This window comes from Cololabis saira, chromosome 11 (assembly GCF_033807715.1).
Source record: "Cololabis saira isolate AMF1-May2022 chromosome 11, fColSai1.1, whole genome shotgun sequence".
Classification (NCBI taxonomy): Eukaryota; Metazoa; Chordata; class Actinopteri; order Beloniformes; family Belonidae; genus Cololabis; species Cololabis saira.
In genome coordinates, this window is record NC_084597.1 from 10,436,649 (window position 1) to 10,456,463 (window position 19,815).

General features: G+C 37.0%; 1 protein-coding gene across 1 annotated transcript in view; it reads right to left on the minus strand.

Moving 5' to 3' along the window:
* The window catches only part of ptpn13 (protein tyrosine phosphatase non-receptor type 13), a 92,337-nt gene that overhangs the window by 23,785 nt on the left and 48,737 nt on the right, over positions 1-19,815 (minus strand). Inside the window, 16 exon segments of the mRNA XM_061733691.1 lie at positions 536-707; positions 2,484-2,639; positions 2,732-2,861; positions 2,964-3,346; positions 4,886-4,984; positions 5,093-5,119; positions 5,121-5,308; positions 10,078-10,246; positions 10,336-10,421; positions 11,220-11,313; positions 13,536-13,667; positions 14,766-15,217; positions 16,186-16,293; positions 16,587-16,676; positions 17,982-18,035; positions 18,539-18,645. Of these exon segments, the coding sequence (XP_061589675.1) occupies positions 536-707; positions 2,484-2,639; positions 2,732-2,861; positions 2,964-3,346; positions 4,886-4,984; positions 5,093-5,119; positions 5,121-5,308; positions 10,078-10,246; positions 10,336-10,421; positions 11,220-11,313; positions 13,536-13,667; positions 14,766-15,217; positions 16,186-16,293; positions 16,587-16,676; positions 17,982-18,035; positions 18,539-18,645 (2,447 nt within the window).

Genomic DNA, 19,815 nt, shown 5'->3' on the forward strand with positions numbered 1-19,815 from the left:
TGTTTTTTTTACTCTCCCTTGTGTAGCTTTGTTTTGTTTTTTATTCATATATGGAAAGGATTCTATATAAGCCACCAGGCTTCTTCCTTTCCTTGCATGTTATTTCATTGTTTTTCATTTTTTGTTCATATTTGTCTTATATTGCTAAATAAATAAACATAAACAAACATAAACCTCGTGTCTTCGCCAGTCCCTTACAAGTTTTTTTCTGTTTCTCAATTACCCTTTTCGGCTGCATATTCTCCTACTTGCAGCTTGTAATCTGCAGAATATGATTTTCTTTTCGGTACAACCCATGTTGAAATTATCAACACAGACCTAGAGCGCCCTCTTGTGGTTTAGTGTGAAAATAACATGTTAAATGATATACTGGTAATAATGTGTAAATAATTTACCACATAAGTCGCACCCCCGGCCAAACTATGAAAAAAAAAACGCGACTTATAGTCCGGAAAATACGGTACAAAATAAATACATATACAAACATTTGGGAATATTCATGGCGCTATTTGAATATAACACATCTTCTTGTTACCTAGTGGTTCATGGTTGCTCTTGAAACAAATGTCAGGCAGCAGATGGGCTTCGATGGGGGGTTTGGGAACCTCCAGGACCCTCCCTACTACTAAATCAACCACCCGAGGGGCGGCACGCACGAGGTTGACCACCTCGGCGTGGCCCATATTACTCACATCTATGTTGTTGACCTGTTGATTAGAAAAAAATAAGAAGAAGAAATAATTTGTTCATTATGGAATTAAAGGAAAAACATAAAGATGTTTCCCATCTTTATAAGTTATGCATTTCTGGACTTATATGTGCCTCAGGATGTTACAGATGTTTAACAAAGATACAGCTGCACACGGAAGAGTTATTCTTTCCTTCAGAAGACACTCCTGATCTACAGGACTGTCTCAGAAAATTTGAATATTGTGATTTTCTGTAATGCAATTACAAAAACAAAAATTGTACATTCTGGATTAATTACAAATCAACTGAAATATTGCAAGCCTTTTACTATTTTAATATTGCTGATCATGGCTTACAGCTTAAGAAAACTCAAATATCCTATCTCAAAAAATTTTAATATTCTGGGAATCTTAATCTTAAACTGTAAGCCATAATCAGCTATATTAAAATAATAAAAGGCTTGCAATATTTCAGTTGATTTGTAATGAATCCAGAATGTATGAGATTTTTTTTTTTTTTTTTTTTTTTTTAAATTGCATTACAGAAAATAAAGAACTTTATCACAATATTCAAATTTTCTGAGACAGTCCTGTATATAACATGCTTCATTTTGCTGCTTGGCACAATTCAAACAGACAAAGCAAAGCTGCCTCACACGCTGCCATGTTTGATCAATCAGTTAACCAATCAGAGAAAACTCGTCCTGTCATGTGAGGTTGGAGGTCCACAGTTTTAGCTCCTTGGTGATACAGTTAAAACTGAGCGGTTCAGACAGGAGGAGGATGAGAGCTGCTAACAATAATGGATTTAACATTCAAATTGGTAAATATATTTGAATAAACCACCAACACAAAACTGTAAACTTGAAAATTAGTTTAAAATCCACTACAATTGGATTTATTATTTATCCCAAATCTCAGAACGGAGAAAAAAAAAGCATTACTTAAAATGAAAAATACTTCTGGAACAAAACAAAACAAGCAAAAAGATTAAAAAAAGTAAAGTTAATGCAGCATAAAGCATGACTGATAGAGCTGGGTATCGATTCAAATGTCAAGAATCGATTTGATTCCGATTCTTAAGATTCAGAATCGATTTTCACCATTTGATTCGATCCGATTAGATTCGATATTGATTTGGGTTAGTGTTTCCTGGATTATATGACTGTAAAATAACTATTGAAATAATAATTTCACAATAATTATTGTGAAATAACTAAGAAATAAATAACTCAAATAGGCCTTTCAATATCCATTTAAAGTGCAAAAAAAGAAAGAAATTGCAACAGCTCAAGCAGTAAACAAATTATTTTAGCTTGTGTGATTTATTCTGTCACCAGACACACAGCTTGCCATGAAGCACCCGGCATTTTTCAGGTATTTCATGACAAACCGTGTCCGATAACAGAGAAACCAAACAAGCTATAGTAAATATAGATGATATGAACTTCATTGAACTAATATAACATTTAGAAATTTAAGCTGAAATGTCCAGCATTTTCTCTAAAGAAAAGTTAATTTAGTTCAGGAGTTTTCAAAACTACTGGGACTACTGGGATTAAAGTTCACCAGACAAAAATGTAATGATGAAAATAAATAAATAAATAAATAAATAAATAAATAAATAAATATATATATATATTTTTCAATCAAAAAAAAATGAAAAATAAAAAAAATCAATCTTTAGACATACAAATCGATTTTTAGGAATTAATATGAGAATCGATTTAGAATCAGAAAATCGATTTTTTCAACACAGGCCAAATGACTGATGATAAAGGGATAAGTTCATACCATAATCAATCGATCCCCGGCCCTGAGCCTTCCATCTCCTCTGGCTGGATCCTGGACAATGTCATGGATGTAACACCCGTGATCGTTTCCTTTGGTGAGGGTGAAGCCAAGGCTGCCCTTTTCCGACTTCATCAAAGAGATGTTTAGCTCAACTTCCTAACAAAAAAAGCACAGCAGATACAGGAATTAACACTTTCCAAAAAATGTGTTTTACATTGTATAGGAACTCGTTAGGAGCCGGTTTTTACCGGGAGAAATTCGTCCATGTGCTGTCCGTTGCCTGGCAGGTTTAGGGGCAGCGGAGGGGGCAGGGGGTCTGGGCTCGGGGCATGTAGCGCTGATGAGTTCAGATCAGCTGCCACAGGTGATGAAGGACACCTTTTCAAACATTCACAAAGGGAAAATTGTAAAAAAAAAACACTAAGAAAGAAAATATGAACTGACAAGGCTGATGTATTATTTTGTTATGAGGTCAGTCACCTGTTGCTGATGTCTGACCTCGTCATGGACAGGTTCGGGGAATAGAAAGCCGAGTGGAAGGTGTTATTCAGCTGACCAGAGCTGTCGTAGCGTCCCAGTCCGAGGTTGCTGCTGGGAGTTTGATAAATGCTTTGTTCCCAGGTTTGCCTGCTGTGTTGCAGAGCGCTGGGGCTGAAGGCTTCTTCCACCTCCCCGTCCCCGTCGCTACTGTCGCTGTAGCTGTTGTGTCGGCCGGGAGTTTTGAGCTGCAGCCTTTCCAGGGCTTCTCCCACGGGGCCCGGGTTCCTGTTGCCTTGGTTACCGGGAGGAGAAGCGGTCCTGTCCAAGTTCGGGCTGGGCTCAGCGAGTGTTGCCGGCTCTCTTCTTGGTGATGGTTTCGGTGTCTGACAAGGGATACGAGATGTTTGATTGATGTTATATTCTTAAACTTCCAGCCATCAGCCAGTTTTTAGGTGATTTAAGTGTCTCATTTAAGTGAAGCCTAAGAAATCTTGGTGTTGTCTTTGACAAAGAAATGTCATCTTGAGCTAATTATTCATGCTTTTGTGTCATCTTATTTGGACGCCTGCAACAGTTTGTTTTCTTGCTTAAACAAGAAAGAACTGTCTCGTCTTCAGCAAGTCCAAAACTCTGCAGCAAGGCTGCTGACCTGCTCTGAAAGAAGGACTCACACCACCCCAATTTTAAAAACTCTTCACTGGCTCCCCGTCCCTTTTCGTTTTAACTTTAAAATCCTGGTGCTGACTTTTACAGCTCTGCATGGTCAGGCCCATAAACATATATACATAGACGCCGCATTGAGTGCTGAGCCGTACATCAACGTCGCCGCCATATTGGATGTGGCAAGACTGCGCTGTAAACCAATACAAGTAAATTAACTTATTTTCATAAAGCGCCTTTCTACAAAGAAATTTATGTTTTACGTCTCATTTATTCATTCACACACGCACTAATATACTTGGGAAACAGTTAGGCACCAAATATAATATATTTAATTTTCTCAGACGGCAAAAACAAGAACTTTATTGATCCCACATAGGAGTAATTCATGTTATATCAGCTATAGAGAACAAGGTAGTGCCGAAAAAACAATATATATCCCCCGTCACAAAAATAAGAAAAATACAGAAACATATTTTCTCCACCATGTTTGTTACACAAACAGGTATCAACAAGAATTTATCCTTATTTCTTTCTTTCAGGCTCATTTCTTTCTTTCTTTCAGGCTCATTTCTTTCTTTCTTTCAGGCTCATTTCTTTCTTTCTTTCAGGCTCATTTCTTTCTTTCTTTCAGGCTCATTTCTTTCTGGCTCCTTTCTTTCTTTCTTTCTTTCTTTCTTTCTTTCTTTCTTTCTTTCTTTCTTTCTTTCTTTCTTTCTTTCTTTCTTTCTTTCTTTCTTTCTTTCTTTCTTTCTTTCTTTCTTTCTTTCTTTCTTTCTTTCTTTCTTTCTTTCTTTCTTTCTTTCTTTCTTTCTTTCTTTCTTTCTTTCTTTCTTTCTTTCTTTCTTTCTTTCTTTCTTTCTTTCTTTCTTTCTTTCTTTCTTTCTTTCTTTCTTTCTTTCTTTCTGGCTCATGTCTTTCTTTCTTGCTTTCTTTTTATCATTTTTACATGACAAATTCTTACCGTAGGGAATTTTTTTGGACGGTATCTCGTGAACGGTAAAATATCGCCCATTCCTAGTGGTGAGAGGGTTGTTTTATGACCACCATGTTAATTTTATGTACTTTTATTCTAGGAGATTTTTATCGGTATTGTCTTGTTTTTATAAAATTTTCTACTTTTATTGTAGTGTTTTATTCGTGTTATTATTGACCTTGTGACATTCTGTTGTCTGTGAAAGGTGCTATATAAATAAACTTTACTTACTTACTAAAATTCACAGAGTTGCAAAGGAAAAAGAAAACATCACTGAATCACTCACCATAACTGCAGCATCCATCTCAGGGAGGACGCCAAGCTCAGGTCTACAGAGCAGCAACGTCACCTCTTGTCCTGTTCCCCGCAAGGCAGATATCACTTCCTAAGAAGGTGAGAGAGACACGCAGCAACAATTCAATTTTAACATCAAACAGCTAGAATCATAATGAATTCACACGATGACACAGAAAATAATGCGAAAATTACGAACATGTTGCGAGAGACCCTTGAGGGGGGTTTTGGTTGACGCGCAAGATGACGTCGCCCACGGAGATCCGACCGCTCTCTGCGGCCGGTTGGCCCGGGAACAACTTCTTAACCCGCACCATGCTGGAGCCGTGGGGATCACTGGGAATGTGCTCCTCACGACTGAAGCTGAAGCCCAGACCCGAAGTGTTCTTCAGCAGGCCCACCTCAAACACGTTATCTGTTGCAAAGAAGACACGTTTAGTTTAGTTTAGTTTCGTTTATTTAGCACATACAATAAAAAATAACATCACACAAATAAGTGCAGTTAAAAGAAACTGTGCAGGGAGGAGCGAGCAAGCCAGTAGGCTTATGAGGAGCTCCCACCTAATAACATTTAACAATAAAGTTATGAGGATACAAAATCATAAAATAAAAATAAATAATACATCATAAAAATTGCATGCAGAACATGAATGAAAATAAAAAATTACTGTAGACCTATGATCACATGATCATGAAAATATGAGTATTTTTTTTTTTGTATAGATATGTTTATTGAGGGCATAGCGAAAAAAAGAAATAATATTTACAATAACAATATAATTATCAATATCTCTCCCTCTTTTTTTTTTATTTACTTTTCATAACATTAATTAAACAAAAAATAATAATAATAATAATAATTAAAAAAAAATAAAAAATAAATAAATAAAAAAAATAAAAATAATAATAATAATAAAATAAAAAATAAAAAATGTAAGTAAAAATAGAAAACAACAACACACCCCTCTCCCCTTCCCTCCCTCATATGGTCAATAGATTACATCATTCAAAATAATTTTACATATGTCTATCAATACTAGAACAAAAATGAATAATAAATTAAATAGTCAAGTCCTGTGTAAACACATTCATTAACATGGTAGATTCAGATCATTAGTCCATTAAAAGCAAAAAATCCCAAAAAAGTCCCCAAATAAGGTCAAAGTCTCTGGTTTTTTTTCTAACGGAATACAATATTTTTTCTGGAGTACAATATGATCCAAGTTCATTGATCCACTGTTTGGGTCCAAATATGAGTATTATGCTGAACAAATGGCAACACAGAGTATGAAGTACAAAAGAAACATTAACAGTGGGAAAAGCAAGAGCTTTCTTGACTACATTGTTGAATTAAATGCTCTCTTGAGCGACTTTTGAAGATGGATAGGGACCTACAATTGTTTGCAATCTGGTACCAACTATTCCAGACTTTGACACCTCTAAACCTAAACAAAAATTGGCTTCTAGATTCCAGACATTTAGGCGGATGTAGGGCGAGGGCCTGCCGTGTTGAGTAGAAATGAAATTGAGAGTTTGTAGCGAAGTATGACCTAAAGTGCTCAGGAACATTTCCTTCTGAGGAAAATATCTTGTGACGAAAAATCCATATTTGGTAACTGTTGATGTCATAAATAGTAAGGATCTGTAGATTTTTAAATAAGGGAGCAAAAGTAGCAAAAGCCAGTTTTATGATGTTTTAATGTATCCAGGATGTCCCCACAAGTCCTGGCCAGCGTGTCAGTGGTTGCTCAAATGGTAGAAATCGGGCCTGGTATTTAATAAGAACATTTACAGATTTCTCTTAGAAGACACAACTCTAACAAAGCAGCCAAGAGGTTTCAGTAAAAAATGAGTTTATTGTCTTCCAGGACCAAAATCCTCTATGTATGAATCAATAGTTTCGGAATTTTGTTTCTCACTATGTGGCATCAGGACAATATTCTTCTCACCAGCTCACTTTATTCCCCAGATACAACTATCAAATAAATCACAACTTACCAGGCCATTTGCATGCTCTCTTTAATCTATTCACAATGTCTGGCGGTACGCGCAGTTCAAGAGTAATAAACTAGAATTGCAGCTTCACGGCTGTATGTCTCTCCCAACAGTTGAGCTCACAAACAACTATAAAACAAATACAAACCCTATTTTCCTGTTACAGAAAAGAGCTTTAAGGATAATTAATAGATCTGACTATTATAAACCAACAAATAATCTCTTTATTAAATATAATACTCTAAAATTCCATGATATAGCCGAGCAGAAAACTGTTCTATTTGCCTTTAAAGCCCAGCAGAAACTGCGACCAAACTACATTCAGGACCTGTTCCAAATAAAAGAAACCCACTATGACCTGAGGGGGAAACTCATGTTTGAGATGACGACAGCAAGAACTAATATTAAAAAGAGATGCACATCAGTTAAGGCTAGAGAAATTTGGAATAGTTGTGACAACGACCTAAAAATGTGCAGTTCTATCTTCAAGTTTAAGGAAATGTTTAAAGAAAATACTGTAAATAAATATAAAACACTATAATTATAAAGTATACTATCAAAAAATTCTAGGGAGAAGAAGAAGTCTGTCCTGAGTCACAATACAGATGTACACTAATCCACAAATCCAGTCCAAAACGGACTTTGATGGGAAACAATATCATGAGATATGCTTAGAAAATGATTTAAATATGGTTGTTACAGTAATTGAAGTAATACAAAAATGCCTCACAGTAAAATTATCACAATTTCAAAACTGGACAGGAAGATTAGTATCGATGATATCCAAACAAACGTGTTCACTCCTACTCCTCAGGCATAGCTTTGAAATACAGCCAGGATAGTTATCCTAAAGTTTCTTTTTTTCAGACAAATATCTTTTCGTTTGAAAGCATGTCAATACCCACATTGGGCAATTAAAAAAGGGGCAGAACAAGTGAGGAGGAAAGAAACGGAACCAAAAAAGAAAAACAAACCCACAAACAAGACCGACAACAGAGGAACCGTGACGCTACCATATGTCAGAGGAATCACGGAAAAAATACAGAGAGCCATGCAGAAATATGAAATCAACACACCGGTCAAGCCACACACAAAACTCAGACAGTTATTAGTGCACCCAAAGGACAAAATAGATCACAACAAAAAATGCAACGTCATATATGAAATCCCCTGCCAATCATGCAATAAACGTACATCGGGGAAACGGAAAGAAGTTTCAACACAAGACGAAAAGAACATCAAAAGGAATGCGAGAAGGAGACGGAAAAGATCCAAACAAGAGCAATAAAAGAGAAGGCATTACAAGAGACCCACAAGTCAGCCATAACAGACCACTGCAAAAGGGCAAACCACATTATTAACTGGGAAAAAGCCAGAGTCATCCGCACTGAGGATAATAGATACCAGCGCTGGATTATGGAGGCCATCGAAATCAGGAAACAAGGACAACAAACAATGAACAGGGATGAGGGAGCGTACATGCTCTCACACATGGACCAGCATCTTGGAGCTGCGGGAGGACAGCTTATCAGCTGTTTTCACGATGTGGGCGTGGCCAACCTGCCAGGTTTGACAGGTCGGCCACGCCCACATCGTGAAAACAGCTGATAAGGACGATGTCACTTCCCATCACGTGACACTTTGAGGAAGGCGGGAGAACCGCCGAAACTGTCAGTTTGAAGGTAAGGAGTGGGAAATTTGTCTGAAATAAAATAAACTTTAGGATATCTATCTGAAGACATAATGAACACAATAGAACTATAAAGCCAGGATAGTGATTATTGGAAAACATGGTAAATGTGGGCGATCACTATCATGTAGGTTCACGGAGACTGACAGGTGACAAAACACAACAAACTTCAACAAATTGTTCATTTGAGAAAGATGAAACCGTCAATAATGATGCAGCTGCAGCACTGCAGATAAAAACAAGTTTGTTTGTTTTTTTACTTAAAATCAAATGACTTTTCAATTTTACAATCCAAATGCATTTAGGTCAAAGCACCCTCTAAAAAACTACTGAAATGTTTTCTACTGTTTAATCGATTACTTTAAGGAGTTGCTGAATTACTTGTGGCAGCTACGGCTTTTTTAGCAGTGAGCAATTACACAAATCAAAACTCCGGTTTGAGGAAAGCACAACACATTCTGGCCACCCACTCAGCTCTAAATAGGCACCAGTGTAAGGCTAATGGCTGGAAATGAGTTGTGTGCACATGCTCATTTTCTTTCTAAAGAGATTACCAACAGCAAGTTACTTTGTTCTGAGTGAGAACAAAGGGTTCTCAGTGTTACCGGTGATAGAAAACCCCGCCAACCAAAATAACGAGTGTTTTTTCCTTAATTTGAATCCTTCAATGCATCAATGTGGGCGACAGGAGAAGACGGCCTCTTCAAATGTGAACATGGACAGCTTAATGACATTTATTAGTGTTTGGCAGAGGTGTCAAAAGTATTCACATTCATTACTCAGGTAGAAGTATAGATACTAGAGTTTAAAAATACTCCTGTAGAAGTTGAAGTATCAACTCAAGTTTTTTACTCAAGTAAAAATATAAAAGTACTGGTTTCAAAACTACTTAAAGTATAAAAGTAAAAGTAATGTAAGGGGGAAAAAAGCCATTAAGGACAAAAGCCATTGAAAATGAATGTATCTTAGTATAATGCAAATATATTAAAGAACCATATATGTGTACTATTGAGCATTAACATGTGTTTCAGAGAGCAGGAGATATGATGACTAGTTGCCTATAAGTATTGGAATGGTGCAAAAAGTCAAACTTCAGAGGCATGTTATCATTTATCCTAACCTTTATTGGAATGTACATCCAAGTTTAGTTGCAGGAATCTGAGGGAACGGATGTAAGAACAAAACTGGACAAGAACATCTGAAACAACCACAACCAAATTCACTCTATCCGGATGGAGCAATTTAACTGGATAGTTTTTTTTTTAAAGGCCGAAATGAAATAGAGTAACAAGGCTGTTTTTAAAATGTAAGGAGTAAAAAATACAGATAATTGTGTGAAAATGTAAGGAGTAAAAGCAAAAAGTCGCCTGAAAAATAATTACTCCAGTGAAGTATAGATAACCAAAATTTCTACTTAAGTAAGGTAACGGAGTATTTGTACTTCGTTACTTGACACATCTGGTGTTTGACGACATTAAAATGTGTGTTGATTGCCTCACCTCGGGTGACAAAGCTGTACTCGGGTTTTTCTTTGGACTCAGCAGGTTGCTCCCGGTCTCTGGTCTGATCGCGGCCACTGGAAGCACATCGTGCGGTGCCCTGGGGCGTGAGGGGAGCGTGGCCGACGTCTGCAGGTGGATGACCCTTCTCTAGTAACAAGTGCACTGCCTGAGGCACACAGATGATTTACATAGCGTTAGAAGCCATCTGGACGGATGCCTGAACAGCTTGTCTGCAGCGTGAACGCCGCCCCTCACCTGTCCCGTGTCTCTGAGGGCATCGACCGCCTGCTGATGGGTGGCTCCCTCCAGACCTTTTCCATTTACGGCCACTACGCGGTCACCTGAGCAAAAGACAAAAACAGAGTTAGTAACTTCAGCCTAACAGTTAAGCAGAGGTGTCAAGTAACGAAGTACAAATACTTTGTTACCTTACTTAAGTAGAAATTTTGGTTATCTATACTTCACTGGAGTAATTATTTTTCAGACGACTTTTTACTTTTACTCCTTACATTTTCACGCAATTATCTGTACTTTTTACTCCTTACATTTTAAAAAACAGCCTCGTTACTCTATTTCATTTTGGCCTTTAAATAAAAACTATCCAGTTAAATTGCTCCATCCGGATAGAGTGAATTTGGTTGTGGTTGTTTCAGATGTTCTTGTCCAGTTTTGTTCTTACATCCGTTCCCTCAGATTCCTGCAACTAAACTTGGATGTACATTCCAATAAAGGTTAGGATAAATGATAACATGCCTCTGAAGTTTGACTTTTTGCACCATTACAATACTTATAGGCAACTAGTCATCATATCTCCTGCTCTCTGAAACACGTGTTAATGCTCAATAGTACACATATATGGTTCTTTAATATATTTGCATTATACTAAGATACATTCATTTTCAATGGCTTTTGTCCTTAATGGCTTTTTTCCCCCTTACATTACTTTTACTTTTATACTTTAAGTAGTTTTGAAACCAGTACTTTTATACTTTTACTTGAGTAAAAAACTTGAGTTGATACTTCAACTTCTAAAAGAGTATTTTTAAACTCTAGTATCTATACTTCTACCCGAGTAATGAATGTGAATACTTTTGACACCTCTGCAGTTAAGTTCATCCCATCAGCTTTGAATCCCTTACCTTTCTGTATCCGTCCATCGAGCTCTGCAGCACCTTTCGGTATGACGGCTTTGACATAGATGCCTCCATGTCGGACGGTTGTATTTGCTCCCCCCTGATAACAAAAAACAAAAAACAACAAAAAAAAAACTTTAAATCTCAGCAGCCAGAGAGAAAGACTAGTTCATCATTTCCTATGAGGGGGTTGATGGCAAATGGAGGGTTTTTCATTTCTCGCACAACTGCAAAATGATAACTGCTGTGTCTTTAGTGTGAGTAGTAGGAGCCCCACATGTCACCATTTTTAACCATTATCAAGAAAAAGGTAGCCAAAGTTAAAACAGTTTTATTTTTTCCTTTTAAACACTGATATGTGTGCAAATCCTTCTTTATTGCAAGTAATGACATTTTTAACATGTCCAAAGAAGTTTGACTTTTATATTCTTGTCATTTTTAAAAGCATTCATATGAAATTACAACTGTAAAGTCCTTTATTTTTGGCTTAATAAAACAGTATGCTTGCATAAAATATGAATTGGTTTTCTAGATACCATGAATGCAACTTATACGACTTAAATGACCATTTCACAGTTTTTTTAAGTATAAATGAAAGAAAAATCCTCCAATGTGAAGTTATTAACATAATACTAGGGTGTTAAATTGAAATAAGTGCATTTATTCATATTTTTTTTACTAGAAACACACTTAAATACCTTTTTCAACCATACATATTAATATTTGAGGGGAGTGTTAAGACACACAGTCAAGTGATTGGGTTATTAGTTTTTATTAAGCCTCAATAGTAAATTAATCCATGACGATCAGTGTTAAAAAGTCATTGAGTTGCACTCCAGTAGGGCTCTCATCAGCAGCAAGCCGGTAGAAAAACCCACAAACAACCACTTTTTTACTAAATGTATAGTTATCACTATGAAGGTGCTCAAGATACTATGGCCTAGATCAGGGGTCTTCAACCGGGGGTCCACGACCCCTAGGGGGGCCGCGGAGGTAATGCAGGGGGTCCTCCAACTTAAAAAGAAATAAAGGCAATTTTAACCAAAATAATTTGTGGGAGTTAAAAAAAAAAAAAGATAATATATAGGCTCTATATATATATATACCGTATTTTCTGGACTATAAGTCGCTACTTTTTTCATACTTTTTGAACCGTGCGGCTTATACAAAGGTGCGGCTATTCTGTGGATTTTTCTTCCACCACTCGGGGCGCTCTAACCGGAATTAGAATCAAAACTAAGACAAAATAAATGCAAAGAAGAATACGCTACTTATTCTTTAGCAGATAGAAGTAGAAGCAGATTTCAAACAGATAAATAGATAAATAGATACCGGTTATTTTCTCTTGGTTCTGTCCCGTTTTAATCAGCAAAGTTGCTGCCGTGTTAAAAGACACTGTTGGGAAAGGATCTATTTTAAGTACAAACATGTACATCATTTACAGTTCAAAATCCTTCTGTACATGTAGTAAATATCTAATCTAACAACATAAATATCTGCGGCTTGCATATCTTTTTTTTTTTAAATAGAGCGGATGCGGCTTATATACAGGTGCGGCTTGTATATCTTTTTTTTATTGTTTTTTTAAAAATAGAGCGGGTGCGGCTTATATACAGGTGCGGCTTATAGTCCAGAAAATACGGTTTGATTGAGAAAACTCTATTAACAGGGGATAATAATCTACTTTTGACAATAACTATTTAGTCTACAACTCTACATAAATGATTCCCCTGACATGAGTCATGGCACTAATGTCAACTTTAGAGCGGAAAAACAAGCTAGCTAGCTGTTTAAGAAAAGAAAATTTGTTGCGAAATTGGCTTGGCTATTTCATATTTAACGCTAGTTAGACCCGATGGATACCTTTGTGACAACGAAGCCTAAAGTTGGAGATTGTAACTTTACAGCTCGGCCTAACGTTACTCCTTCCACATCTGACGAGGCCAAAGTTTCATCAACCATAAACACAAGTAGGATAATAACCCAGTCAGGAATTGGTTAATAAAGTGATATAAGCAGAATAAAAACACATTCAAAAGTTATTATAAACCAGGCTTAAAATTTGACACATTAAAAAAAAAAATAAGGGAAAAAATAAGAATTCCAAGCGGGGGTCCCTGCTCTGTTTTTCTCTCATCCAAGGTCCCTGGGCTAAAAAAAGGTTGAAGACCCCTGGCCTAGATGATCAAGAGGCATGCAAAAGCAGTCATAACACCACAGGCACTTCCAACACACAGCATCAAGAAAAGCAACTAACGAACACGACGGAACGACAGTGGCGAGATGAGCGGGAAAGGGAGAAAAAACAAAGAGGGTGAAAACCTTGCCGAACAGTACCGTGACACTTATGCCCAGGCTGCTGTCTTTTTTAGACAGCTCAACGTCAAATAGATCTCCTGGATGGAGACTACTGACCCCTGGGGCATTGTCATGTACATTTTCCGTGACGTATTCCTGCAAACAGAGAACAGGGCATTGACGTGAAATGATCAGAAGAGGGAACATGCTGAAAGAAGAAGTGTTGGAGGCTCAAGGAGGAAGATTTGTGGTGATGTGGAGAATAAAATGAGCAGAAAGTGTAGTGCATTCAAATATCATGCAATATACTGGTTTAAAATGACTTGCAGTAACCTTGCAAGTGGGTTAAAAACACGCTGTTAGTTGTGCCAAACACCCTGCCGGTAATACATGCTTGCTCATGGAATAATCACCCATTAATATAAGCTATAGATTATGTTAGGGCTGGGCGATATATCGAGATTTTAATATATATCGATATATTTTCAAACACGATATGGTACGAGACAATATCGTTTATATCGATTTTAAAAAAAAAACAAAAAAAAAAACTTTTTTTTTTTTTTTACATTTTTTTTTTTTATGATTTTGATATAGCTTATTTTGTGACAAATTGACTTGAATGTTTTATTTGAGATTTGCACAAATGTTTTGTTATTTGCACAACTGTCAACCTCAGTGGAAAAGTCTGCCTGTTACTGTCTACATTGTATTAATTGAACATTGTGTATTTTAATGTAATTGTTATGCAGGAAAGGGATATTCGTTTTATTTTATTCAAGAAGCATTTTTATTCTATATATGCAGGCAGTTCATTTTTATTTAATTTGTTTTATACATTTTGATATTGTGCAGACCTCTGTTAATAAATGTACCTGTGTGACATTTGGCACGAGGCTTTGTATTAAAACTGACTGTTTTTTTAAGGGTTTGCCTCAGAAAAAAATGAAGCTAATAGAGATGCTAACAGAGATGCTATGCTATAATGCTTTGGGGGATACCCCAATTAAGGCACAGAAAAAATATCGAGATATATATCGAGTATCGCCATTTAGCTAGAAAATATTGAGATATGACTTTTGGTCCATATCGCCCAGCCCTAGATTATGTTATAGATGATCCAACAGTAAAGAATCAATAAACTTAGATGTAGTTTGGTTCATAAACCACCTCAGAAGGCAATTATTTTTATTCAGGATAATATATAACAACAATCTATTAAGACCAATCAAATCGTAACTATTAAGGTCGCACCTTTTTGACCTTCAGTTTCTCTTGACTACTGGAAAACGTCTCCTCGTCCATGTCCGAATCCCCCCTGTCAGAGTACTCCGTCACTTTGGGAACTTCTGGAGTTTTAACCTTTCTCGTTTTCGGTGGCAGAGCTGGTGGAGTGGGACCCGAAGCTGCACTTGGTTCTGGTCCATGCTGTTGGACGATGGATACGGCGGCTTTGGCTCTTTCCAAGCACTGCTGAACTCCGTTAGGGGCGGGGTGGCTGATTTTAGCAACGCTGCTTGGCCTGGACTCTTGAGGACTGAGGCTGGCACGCTGGTGGCCGGGGGATGAGGGATATGACGCTACACCAGCGCCATGCCGCGTTGGACTGGGACTCCCTGTTCCTGGATGTTCCTCTGATGATGTATCAACGTTAAGCAACTTTAATGAAGTCTTGGGCTGGTTGGGAACATATCCTGAAGATAAATCTGTCAAAGAAAAAACAAAACGTGATATTAGACACTAAGTAAAGGCGTCATCAGGAACAGTTTGGAGGATATCAACTGCAGCGGTGTGAGAGAGCCCTTTCAGGTTTAGATCATTCACAGAGATCAGCCGGTCACCTGAATCACCATTTCCACGGTTACTGACCACCACAAGCAAACTACACATATTATCTAACTTTATAAGTGTCAGAGGTGGGTAGTAACGAGTTACATTTACTCCGTTACATTTACTTGAGTAAGTTTTGGGAAATGTTGTACTTTTAGGAGTAGTTTTGAATCACTATACTTTTTACTTTTACTTGAGTAGATTTGTGAAGAAGAAACTGTTACTCTTACTCCGCTACATTAGGCTACGTTGAGCTGTTACTTTTCTTTTATCCACATACGCGTCAATGTCATGACATCACTGAGTGATTCTTTGGGAAAAATGTTTGTTTTTGCATGTTTTTGCATGTTTTGTCACGTGATATTAGACACTAAGTAAAGGCGACAGACTCAAACGCACACAGAGTTTCTATGAGTTCATGGGCTTGTTCTAGTTCTGGTTAAAAAAGAAAAGTAAAAAGGCTTGAAATTTTGTACTACTTGTGCCTAATTTATTTTTTATTCTGTTATTATTTTATTATTTATTAAAGTACTTGAATTTACTTTAAGATTATTTTAATTTAAGCTATTTTTTATTAATTTTAATTAATTTTATTATTTTATTGATTTAATTTGCCTGAAGATGATTATTTTGTACTTTTGTCTGTTTGAATGGTTGTGTTAAAAAAATAAATCAGACATTACTCAACAGTTACTCAGTACTTGAGTAGTTTTTTCCCCAAGTACTTTTTTACTTTTACTCAAGTCATATTATTTTGAAGTAACAGTACTTTTACTTGAGTACAATTTTTGGCTCCTCTACCCACCTCTGATAAGCGGTAAGATGAATCAAAACGTAGGCCTACCAGGTTTGAGGCAGCCGTTGACATCAGCAGGACCTCCAGGAGTGATGGCGCTGATGATGGTACCGGGGTCTGTTCGACCAGAGTCCTCCCCTCCCACAACCTGAAACCCTGCTCCCAGGTAGAAACAACACTTAGTTGTTAGTATAGTATACAAAAAACCTAAAGAGCAATAAATCATTCATATTTTGAGAAATTCCCTATTTGCTAAAGGGCTGTATTCACCTCATAAATCTACAAAACATACAATATTCTTTGCTCTGACTTCTGCTTACGACTTCACATGCATGAGAACACAAAACCCATCAAGGTAATTTTGCTACTCGTCATATCTGACAGCCATGAAGTGGCAGCAGGACAGCATGAAATTGAGTTATTTGATCAAAAACAACATGCATGCTTACCCAGTCCATATTTCACATCTTTCTTCAGGCTTACAGCTCTGATTTCTCTCTCTGGAGATGGCAGCTCATCGACCTTTTTCTTCAGTGAATCTGCCCAATTACAAAACACAAAGATTTCTTTTTATAGGTGACATTTTCTCTGCGCTCCCTTGCTAAAGCATATTTTGTTGTGAATTCAGGGGGGCATCGACAGAAAGCTTCTCTCAGAGCAATAATAAATCAGCACTATGACTATCAATCAGTCCGTGCAGGCAGACAATGTTGCTGGAGGGCTCTGCTGATAAAAGAGTGGATGAACTGGAATAAAACGCGGAGATGCTCAGTGCCAAGAACGAAGCTATTAAATGATGGGAGTGCAGCCAAAGACCACAGGTCAGCATCACAAACTGGACAGAACCTCCAATCCGCATTATATAATGCAGATTTAAAGTGCAACAAGTATTATACTGATAATACAGACTTCATGATCATGGTGAATGTATTGATCAAGAGATTGTAGGAGGGGGTTCAAATTAGGGCTGGGGATCGATTCAAATGTCAAGAATCGATTCGATTCCGATTCTTAAGATTCAGAATCGATTATCAAGATTTGATTCGATTCAATTCCAAATATTGATTTGGGTTAGTGTTATTAAAACAGTTTTTTGAGCTGTTGCATGAATTATATGACTGTAGTTATGCAAAATATTACTACTAGTATTATATTGAGATTAAACAGCAAGTATTGGCAGCTAATGATGCTGTAAGGACCAATCAGCTCCCAGAATGCTGATAGAACTGCTTTCAGAAACATCATGTGGGTCAGAATTACCAAACAGATCCAGGGCAGCAAACAGAGATGGATGAAATCGGTTTTATTTTATCCCACATTCCGTTTTTATTTGTGCCATTTTCGGTCTATTTTGGTTTTTAATTTTTGAGCATTTGGTTTTTAGCATTTTTTGCAAATGTAACCCCAAGACAGTATATAAAGTAATGAAATATAGACAATTTATGCAATTATAACTGAACACTTTAATGTTTTCATACCTTTAAACATATTTAAAGGCAAAAACATGGCACCGGTTATTCTCGTGTCCAACAAAACATACCTTTTTTGGGGATAAACAAAAAAATAACCAAAAGTTGTAATGTAATGATGAAAAAAAAAAAATATAAATAAATAAAAGAAGAACCCCCCCCCCCCCATCTTTAGACATATGAATCGATTTTTAGAAATTAATATGAGAATCGATTTAGAATTGTGAAATCGATTTTTTCAACACAGGCCTAGTTAAAATGTCAAAAAAAGTGTATTGCTCGAGTGTACGTGTGTGTGTGTCCTTCATTTTGACCTTTTGCTGTGAAGAAAGAAAGGATAAACTGTTTAAATTTTATTTATGGAGCCATTCATACCATGAACAGAGCCGGGGGTTGAAGGTGGTCCAGAGGAACCGTGCATGCTTACACCTGTAGGAACAAATAAAAACAAAAAGCACACCAGCAATTAGAATTAGCTTTTTCTCTCAGGCTCGGTTGTACAGTTTTTCTTTCTGCTCAAAAAGAAAAAGAAAACAGAAGTCGCTAGATGTAACCCCAGATTTGTGAATGCATGGCAGTTGCTACGACAAAGCAGGGAAATGTTCCAGGAGATGGTGTGCATGATTACTGAGCCAGCGGAGTCAAGGCGCAGTGTTGCAGAACTACGAAAATGAGAAAATGGCATGTAACAACAGGAAACTAGTTGTATTCGATTAGCATTGAGAGCAAGTCTGATACAATTACCGCAGCAGGGGGAAGGTTTACTGTTATGATTTAGGCTGTGATTTGATCTGATGCATAAATTAAGGTTAAAAGTGGAGTCTGTGATTTAGAAAATATCTAGAACTGTTCTTTGGTATGAGATCATAGCCCATGCATGACTTCAGAAGCTCTACCATAATTACACTCGTAAGGCACTGCGACATCCTTACCGACTACGTATGCTTGGCCAGCATCCTCTAAAGATGAAGAGTCAGACTCTTTTTTAGACTTGTTGAGGCGCCAGGCAGGACTGCTGTGGGGTAGTGGACTAAATGATCTGAAAGAAAAGGTAAGGAGATTAAAAAAGCCTGAATAAGAGGAGGCGGCACCAATAAAATAAAGTAAAAAAAAAAAAAAAAAAAAGGGCTCTGTTTCATTCAACCCTCAATTTGACTCCAGTTCTTAGTGACGCTGTCCCTTTTCATTCATACAGAATCCCAGTAAATTACACATTTTGTAGGAAGCTGACACAAGAGGGAGCAAATAGTACAAAAACAGACTTGTGAATTTAAGCTCTGCCTTTTTTTACCCTTTTCCAACATTATTTTGATAAAACCTCTTTTTTATTAAAATACTCAAGAAATACAGCACAAAAGCAAATACAAAATGTATTTTGCGCTCAAAGACGAAGATTTATGTATATATAATACATTTGTGCTCAGGAATGAGCAGGAGAATATATCTGTCTAGTATACATAATAATTATGTATTAATTGTCTCCAGATTTAGTCATTGTGAATGTTAAATATAATATTCAAATAAAGAAATATTATTTTAAATGTAAGTTCATTTTGAAACCATGCATTGTGCAAACTTAATGAAGTTGATATTGACCTACTTTAAAAAAAAACACGCCATAATGACAAAGCACCACTTTCCACCAAGATTTCCTTATTTGATTATTATATTAAGCATTGAGCACAAGCATTTCAGTCCATAGTAGCCAGTTTGATGTTATAAATAAGCGACCAAAATATAAACCATACGCTCCTTTATTTATGACATCTGTGCATTATATCAGCAAAACAAAACAATCACATGAAATTATAGGAGGCTTAGAAGTTCCATCTGAAATGCAAAGTCCTCATTTAGAGATTCAAATGAAAAAAATTTCAGGCCAATCCTAGAAGCCTAATGATGTAAACAAGTCCTCTATAAACGGAGGTTAATAACAAATAATGTGACAAACATTATCACTGTGCAACACTGGCAAAAGATCAGAAGTAGTAAAAAACATCTCTAGCAGAGATTTACATGTGTTTTGCTTGCCGGCCGGAAGTGACGTCCGATCGATCGGGACAACACTACTTTCCTCCCCTTTTTTGAAATATGACCAGGGGCCACATAAAAGCTCCTGGCGGGCCGCATGTGGCCCGCGGGCCGCCGGCTGAATATCCCTGCTCTACAGCTTGGTTCATAGCAGCCGGTCAAAAGGGGGTGGAGCCAA